This window comes from Sebastes fasciatus, chromosome 10 (assembly GCF_043250625.1).
Source record: "Sebastes fasciatus isolate fSebFas1 chromosome 10, fSebFas1.pri, whole genome shotgun sequence".
Classification (NCBI taxonomy): Eukaryota; Metazoa; Chordata; class Actinopteri; order Perciformes; family Sebastidae; genus Sebastes; species Sebastes fasciatus.
Window position 1 is genome coordinate 4,070,580 of NC_133804.1, and position 7,877 is coordinate 4,078,456.

Sequence of the window (7,877 nt, forward strand, 5' to 3'; positions counted from 1 at the left end):
TTCTGATCGGCCAGGAATAGACGTGGTTTTAAATATTAATAGTCATTTCCAGACTGTGTGAGCTAATACAGACAAGAAACCTGATTCTCCTTTACAATAATTCTCTACATGTTTACAGTCAGGCAGGTAAACTCATTAAAATTAGCAATAATTAAGATCAGTGTATATGATGGAAGAGAGTGTAAAACACACTTTTCTTTGTACTTTATTTTTGCACTTTATAAAAATTCACTGAATCAGCAGAACTTCAGTCTGAGTTGAATATTTACAGCAAATGATGAAAGAAATAAGAAGAAATGAATGAATATTATTATTTATTGTATTTGTATATTGCATAATGTTCATTATTATGCACTGATTGTGGGAGAACTGGATCACCCAGATCGAACCCGTGCGTTCCACAACAGTAGACAACACTGACTACTGAGGTGGCGCTGAGAGCTCAAGCCCTCGCATTCATTCAGAAGGAAAAAGGCCTTCAAGATGAATGACACATTGAAGACGTTTTTTATCTATAGAATAAGTCCAATTATTCACTATATGTGGGATAAACCGGAGCTCCCGGAGAAAACCCATAAACCACTTTACCACATCGTCATGGCGGTGAGCATAGAAGAGAAGCACCTGCATACCATGCAGCACCTCTGTCTCGGTGGTGCCATCAGGTGACCTTTGACGGCGTAGGCGATATGCTCTCCGACTGCCGTTTGACCCCCTTTCAAGGACACCAGCACCCACATCGCAGTGCCCCACGTCTTAATCAGGTCCCGGTAAATGGCCTTTTCGAGGTTTTCCAATGATTCTGGGCTGGAATCGAAATCGAGACCCTCGACTTCGGCCCACGTTTGATCAAAAAGGCGCTGGATGATGTCCTGGACGTTTGAAAGGGTCCAGGTCACTTTTGCCTTCTTGAAGATCCGCGTGACCAACCTCTCCAAGATCACCTCGACGCAGTTTTTCTTTTGTTCGTTCCGCGCTCGCCGTGCAAAGTCATCACGACTCTTCGTCACGGATACCGGGGCAGACGGAGAAGCGATTGCCAAAGGTTTCTTGGCCCTGGGCTTAGTCCCCAGTATGGCGTGTCTCATATTGTCGACGAGGTCGTCGGACTGAAAGATCTGCCACCATCTGGCCAGACACAGGAAACCGAGCACCTTCCGCTGCAAGTCGGCGCGCATGTTGGCACGTATCACCGGCTCGGGGATGATCTCTGGCCCATGTGTGATGTGTGTGTAGAGGAGATCACTTAAGACCTTTGTGAACTCCAAGACTCGACCGGGGGGAATGTTTATGAGTGGAGCGCCGAGTCCCAGAAGATCGCGGTTTTCTGGTTGTTTCATCAGATCGGTAATCTTCTTTGTGAGAGACTTTGCCGACTCCCGACTGTGAACTTTGGAGCCCCGGTGGAATCTTTTCCTCATCTGTGCCACGATGCGATGGATGCACGTTTTGGCAAAGCACTTTGCCAAAAGCTTCTTAATTTTGTTTCCGATGCTTTTCTTTGAGCGTTTGCTCTTCTGTGCCGACGGAGTCTGTCTTACAGCATCTTCGGCGATACTCCGAGCGATTTCTTCCGCGACGTCTTCAATCTCCCGAGAGTTTTGAGACTGCAGCAACGTGTACTCGGAGTCCGGCACGTCAACCAAGAGAGGTTCGGTGATGTCGTTCAACTGCTTTTTGATGATGATTGTGACATACATGATGTCTTTCATCTCAATCACGACGTCCGACGAAGGCGTCGCCGCATGGCGGTCTTCGGCGTCTGAGGGTTCCGGTTCCACATCTGATTGTTCGCAGATGGTCCTCTGCTTGCACGGTCGAGGCGAGAACACCGATTTCATCTTGCCGATGAACGCCTGGCACATTTTGCAGGCGTGCAGAATCATGTTGTTGAGTCTGCTGGGAGGAGTGAGGCGCTGGACTATGCCCTCGGGGCTGGAGAGGGCACTTCGGACGTTCTCCGAAACCTCTTCAGAGATCAATGTCGTCAAGCTTTTGGAGCTCGGACACTGAACCGAGACGTCGACGCCCAGAGCTTCGGCAAAACCCTGAGAGATTGCGTTTCCCAGATTGATTTGGACGTCGTCCTCAGACGCCAGGGTCCTGCTCCCGAGAGATTTCAGGAAAGCTTTTGTCAAGGCCGCTGTCATGTCCAACAGCAGCTCTCCCATCATGGTCATAGTGGCGTCGTCGGGGCTGCCGGATTTCAAAAGTCCCCACTGATCCGCCGTCATCCCCTTAAAGAAGGAGTTGAGCAGCTTGGAAACAACGCGACGGACGTTGAACTCGGGCATGATGGCTTCTGGCTGGGAAGTTCTTGATGATACCATGATGCTGATTTACGGTCAATTCTTGTCGATGCTTCGTGGTTTTTAGAGAGAAATTCACTGCTTCTCTCAGTAGATAGTCTGATGAGTGAAAATAATCGTTAGTTGCAGCCCTAATTATTATTAACTAACATGTAAGCTGCATTTAAATGTTGAGGCTCATTCTAACTGCTTCATATACTGTTGGGAGGTTTAATCTAAAGCAATGCATTCATAAAATTCATACCTCTTTCTCTTGAGACAACTGCTTCTCTCAGTCGATGTGTTTCGTCTGATCGAGTCTTCAGATTCAACTACAGTTGTGTGATTCTGGGACTCTCTCCTTAATTTCACTCCTTTATGATGTTACCGCTCCTTTAAGATGTCACAACTGATGTCACCACTCCTTTAATCCATCAGTGTTCCATCTAGTGATGTCACGATGCAGTGATGATGTCACCACTGCTGTGATGTCACCACTCCTTTAACCATCACAGTGTTCCATCTAGTGATGTCACGATGCAGTGATGATGTCACCACTGCTGTGATGTCACCATGCAAGTGATGATGTCACCACTGCTGTGATGTCACCATGCAGTGATGATGTCACCACTGCTGTGATGTCACCCAAACACCCAAACACACACCTGCACATACACGTGCACACTGAACACACACACACACACACACACACACACTCAAAGGCAACCCCCCCGTCTTTGCTCATCACCAAACATCATCTCTTCTGGATATAAAGGGGCTGATGGACTAAAATGTGGTAATATAGTAACTGATGACAGGCACCATGAGTACAACTGTGTCCTATTTTACTAAATTGCCTTATTTCTTAAATTACCCCACACATATACAGATGAGACCGCTGCATACCAGGGGAACGGTGTTCAATACAGTGCGTGGAAATCTTTTGTTGTGATCGCTGTCTAAAGCAATCACAACCCCCCTCCCTTTTTCCATTCTCCGAGTCCCGACGGAGTTGGCATGCTTGCATTTTCAAATGGATTTTTAATTGCCTGGTTAACACAAATGTGCTCCTGTAGCAAGTTGCACTATGATGCATTTTACAGACTCGTTTTTGCCATTCTTGCCTTCTTTTTCGGTTTTGTTTTATTGATGCAGAAATTGAAATTAAAATTAAATTTGTATTATTGTATTTATTACATTAAAATATGTAATTATATTAAATTGACTGCATATAGCGGTCTGCTTGTGGTGATAGTGATAAACTGCTGGTAAGTCACATCTCACAAGTACAGCTAAGGATGTCAGATATATGAAGAGATTCTCTTGGCAACTTTCAGTCTCCTCTGAAGCTGCTGAGAACGTTAACGTTATAAATCCCCCTGTACACTACCTGCTCAGCACCAAACAGCAGACAGACACAGCAAGAAACTAGCTGGTGAACCAGCGTAGAAGTGCCACAGTAATGCACAAGGTGCTTAGCGTGCAATTACGCCTTTCTTGACTTGATGTCTCCTGTACTGACTGCAATGTAAACGCAGCCGCGTGTTTCCTGTAGTTGTTTCCGTATGTGTTTTACTTACCTTACTTACTTATCTTAAGCCCAACCTTGACGTTTTCCCCTTACCCTAACAAAGTGGTTTTCTTGCCTGAACCTAACTGCGGACGTTTGCACTGCGTAAACACACGAAAATGCTAAAATGTATACTCACAACACGCAAAATGTCCGCGTAATGTCGTGGTATTTATACGCCTTCCCGTGGGAAAGGATTGGGTGGACATAGTGGAGCATTTAGCAGCTAAAGAGACAGATATTTGGAGCTGGTGGAGACCAAAAGCAGATCTAAAAGAGAGTGAATATTGGACTTATGTTCATCAGATGGACAGAAACATGACACATATCTGCTGCTGCTACCTCATGGATAAATAAGCAACTGTTTGTTAAAGACAGACCTCCTGATCTAAAATAAAAACCATAATAGCTAGCACATTAAATCATTAATTAAAGCTGCAGTGCGTAGAATCCGGAAAAGGCAAACTACTGCCCCCCTCGAGCAGCTCTCTCCTCTCTCCTCTCTGTCCGAAGCCCTTCCTACCACACAAGAACGGGCATATGCACGCGCTTCATATGTGCCCGCTACATCTGAGGAGGCTACCGCCGGCGAGCCAGACCCGGAGTAACGTTACATATTTAACAGCATAAACAGTTGCCGTGGCCGAGTCACAGGTGAGAAAAATACTTTGTCACAGACCACAATTAGCTACCACGGACAACTTTGAACATATGAACGAACAACAAACAGTATTTATGCTTAGTGTAAAATAACGCTGGAGACTGACGACAACAAAGGCTAAAGTATTGTAAGACTTTGCTGCATTTGAAGTGTTTCGTTTATAGACCAAATAACAGCAATTGTTTATTTTCTAGACGAAATGACGAGCTAAACTTTTGAAACAACGTAGCCCAATGTTTTATTCAATCTATAGCATAGCTAGCTGGCTAACGTTAGCCAACGCCCAGTTGCTCCTTCAAGTTTCAGTAATGCTATCTTTCTAACTTTAGTGTTTTTAGTCTGCATAGATAACTTTACACATCTGAAAAAAAATGAAACCATGACGATGTTTGTCATAATGCAAGTAGGTTATTTTACATTTGTTACATATATATTACTGACAGAGCACCGTCGAGTCAGATCCTGACTATGTCCTGGAGCAGCCGGCTACGAATGGACGAGGAAGAGGGAGAGGAAGAGGGCGAGCTGGTGGACGTGGCAGAGGGTCTGGCCGGGGGAGAGGACAGAGTCAGCTTGAAGACCCTCTGGCTGAAGATGACTTCAGCAGAGTACAACAATTACTTGCCGGATATCAGATGAACAGGTATCTCAAAATATAACATGTCCATACTTTATGTCCACATCATGATCATTATTGTTTATTCATAAATAAAGTAATACTTTTTCCCTGATCTACTGTCTTTCCAGGACAGAATTCAGTGTTTGAGCCTGCAGCAGTGTCAGGAGCTTCTGGGGAGATGTCTGTTGAGGGATCCCAGCCTCATTTTTGATGTAATGGTCAGCGCTCCTCCACCAGGTCCTCCTGGCCAGGACCCCAATCAACCTGAGTGGTGTGTCTGCACGAGGTGCAGGGAAATGCCCACTGACGTGGAAAGAAAGTGCTGTGGCCAGCCACCACAGGACTGCATTTCCCTGCTACCTCATGTGGACCTCTACATCCTCCATGAGGGTGTCCTTCGCCTGGCCAGGAGGATCTGGAACGACATTAGGGCTCAGTAGGACGTACCCAATCCTGGAGAGGACAACAAACAGTTCCGGTATGCTGCTTACCGGCAGTTTGTTGTGTGGCAGTATGGAGCCTTGGGGCGGGGTAACAGAACTGTAATTCCCAGCTGTTGTGTGTGGAGGATTAGGGACAGATACCCTGACCCCGAACCACCAATATGTGGGCTTTATCCCATGCAGGCTCTGAAACTACCTCCCCCCAACCCCTCACAAAATGAGCACTGTAATTTATGGGTATTTGGCATGTTTACATATTCAAATTGCAGCTACATTCTGTTACCTTTTAGATAAAAGATTGTGTGTGATGTGATATTTTTGGAGTGTATTTACATTTTACTTATCGTTATTCTTGCCATTGTTTTTGTAAAAATAAATCCATTGAAGGATGACCATCTGCTTTTTTTGTTCACGACTGCCAGTGTCAATACCATGCAGTAAAGAAATTCAGCTCACTTGGGTAAAACTTTTATTACATTCAAAAATATAGACAACAATCCCAAACATTCATAAGACACCACAAAAAAATATCCCAAGCATGAGAAAACGTGTCTTCCAAGTTTAAATAAAGGTCAATTAAAAAATAAGCACACCATCTTTCAGGTGGGCTAGGCCTTCACTTAGGTAGTCCTTGGCCCTGTGAATGAACAAAGAATGGCATGTTTGAATTTTGAATTCAGTTGTTGAGTTTGGACTACAGTGTCACATATAGGCCATAAATATATAGGCTATAATATTCTTAAAAAGGCTGCTGTTCTGCTTATAGAATAACTTATTTAGCCTGCAACTCTATGCAGGTCTTTTGTTGGTTGAGAAGTTTCTTACTCTGCCTCTCACGCTATAGTACCGTATCATTTTGATGACAACGTGTCAATGTGTCTCTTTTTGTTTGTCAATGCGTGATGTCTTTACATTATCATAAATGATACCTTTCATATAACATCTCTGTAGTCGAATTTCTCAGAATTAATGAGAAACTATTTTATGAAGGCTGCAAGGGTTAGTGTGAAAATATGCAAATTGGGTTTCTGAAGAAGGGATGCTGAAAGAACTTCTATACCTTGTTGCCGACTGACAGGCAGCAGCTCCTCTGTGGTTGGAGGTGGAATACCGCATAGCACACCGTACTGCCGCGGGTCATCAGGCCTCTCTGGCGTCTCACACGCGGCATGCCTCTGTCTGCTGTGGTGTGGCTTCGGAGGATGGCCGTCTGGAGGTCAGGAATGTAGCCATAGTCCTTGTCGACCTTCATTGTGTACAGGCTCCACTTCCGCGACTTCTTGTTGTACCGCTTCCGGTATCTGACATAATGAAAAATAGCATATGACCGAAACAGGAAAAGATGGTTATTGAAAAATTAATTTGTTATAAATTTGCAAAACTGCTGCCTGTGCAATCAGCATCACTGTTGTCATCACTGTCGACTTCCCTGGTCTCCTCCTCCTCCTCCAAAGATGAGTCAGACTCTGTCTCTTCAGCGTGGCACAAGGTGTCATCTGCCCAGTCAATGCTATAGAAAGGATAAAATGATTTAGTAATATTATCTTGTACCAATATACAAAGATGCTCAAAATATAAAAGAGGAAATTCACAAACAGATAAACTTACATGGAATTCTGAATGTCGTTGAACTCCTCTACATTGATGCGGTCGGCATTCAAATCAAGTGATGTCATACTTTAAGCACAATGAAATAATAAGAGAATAAGATCACATTACTGCTCATCACTAACACTGAGACCAGAATATAACCACCACGAACGCAGGATATAACTCATATGCTACCTATTTGTCACTGGAATGGAAAATATACCTTCAAGCATCAAGTTCCTGTACTGATGCATCCTCATTGTTGATGGTATTCAGCTCTCCGACACCAGCTACAGAGAAGTCATCATCTCTAAAAAATTAGGGAATCAAGTTTAAATTGAAATGAACCAGAGGGAGGGCATCTGTCTTGACAAGTTCAGCTGGTTTCCCAATGATTCTTCATGATTACATCAATGGAAAGGGATAAGCCAATTCCTATTGCATCATAGGCCTCCGTTCGTCAGGATGTGACCATGGTTGGCGCATCCTATGGGTCTGGCTGTCTGGTACAGCGTCTATTGTGACTGAAAAGCCCTATGCGAGAGTGGCAATCTCGATCACAGAGGTCGTATCTGTGTGTGGTTTCTGGTCTGCCTTCGTTGCTGCGTTCTTTTCTGCGGGCCCTCTTGTCTGCCGCTGCATCCTTCAGTTTTTGCTCCCCTGTCATGAGGTGTTGGTGCAAGGTGCTTCTCCACCTTGTGTGGTC

General features: G+C 44.6%; 1 protein-coding gene and 1 long non-coding RNA gene across 2 annotated transcripts; one reads left to right on the forward strand and one right to left on the reverse strand.

Annotated features, from left to right (window-relative positions):
* Nucleotides 1–304: 304 nt before the first annotated feature.
* Nucleotides 305–2,694, reverse strand: LOC141774921 (uncharacterized). The gene is made up of 2 exons (XM_074647739.1): nt 2,554–2,694; nt 305–2,408 (listed from the first exon to the last, which is right to left on the reverse strand). The coding sequence occupies exon 2, from the start codon at nt 2,328–2,330 to the stop codon at nt 585–587; it is 1,746 nt and encodes a 581-aa protein (XP_074503840.1). The 5' UTR covers nt 2,331–2,408; nt 2,554–2,694; the 3' UTR covers nt 305–584.
* A 340-nt stretch (nt 2,695–3,034) lies between these two features.
* On the forward strand, nt 3,035–5,970 carry LOC141774922 (uncharacterized). The gene is made up of 3 exons (XR_012595515.1): nt 3,035–4,512; nt 4,963–5,162; nt 5,267–5,970. It is a non-coding gene; the product is annotated as an uncharacterized LOC141774922 (long non-coding RNA).
* The last annotated feature ends 1,907 nt before the right edge of the window (nt 5,971–7,877 follow it).

Coding starts and splice junctions, on each gene's coding strand:
- LOC141774921 (XM_074647739.1), bottom strand. CDS start 2,330: ATGGTATCATCAAGAACTTCCCAGCCAGAAGCCATCATGCCCGAGTTC.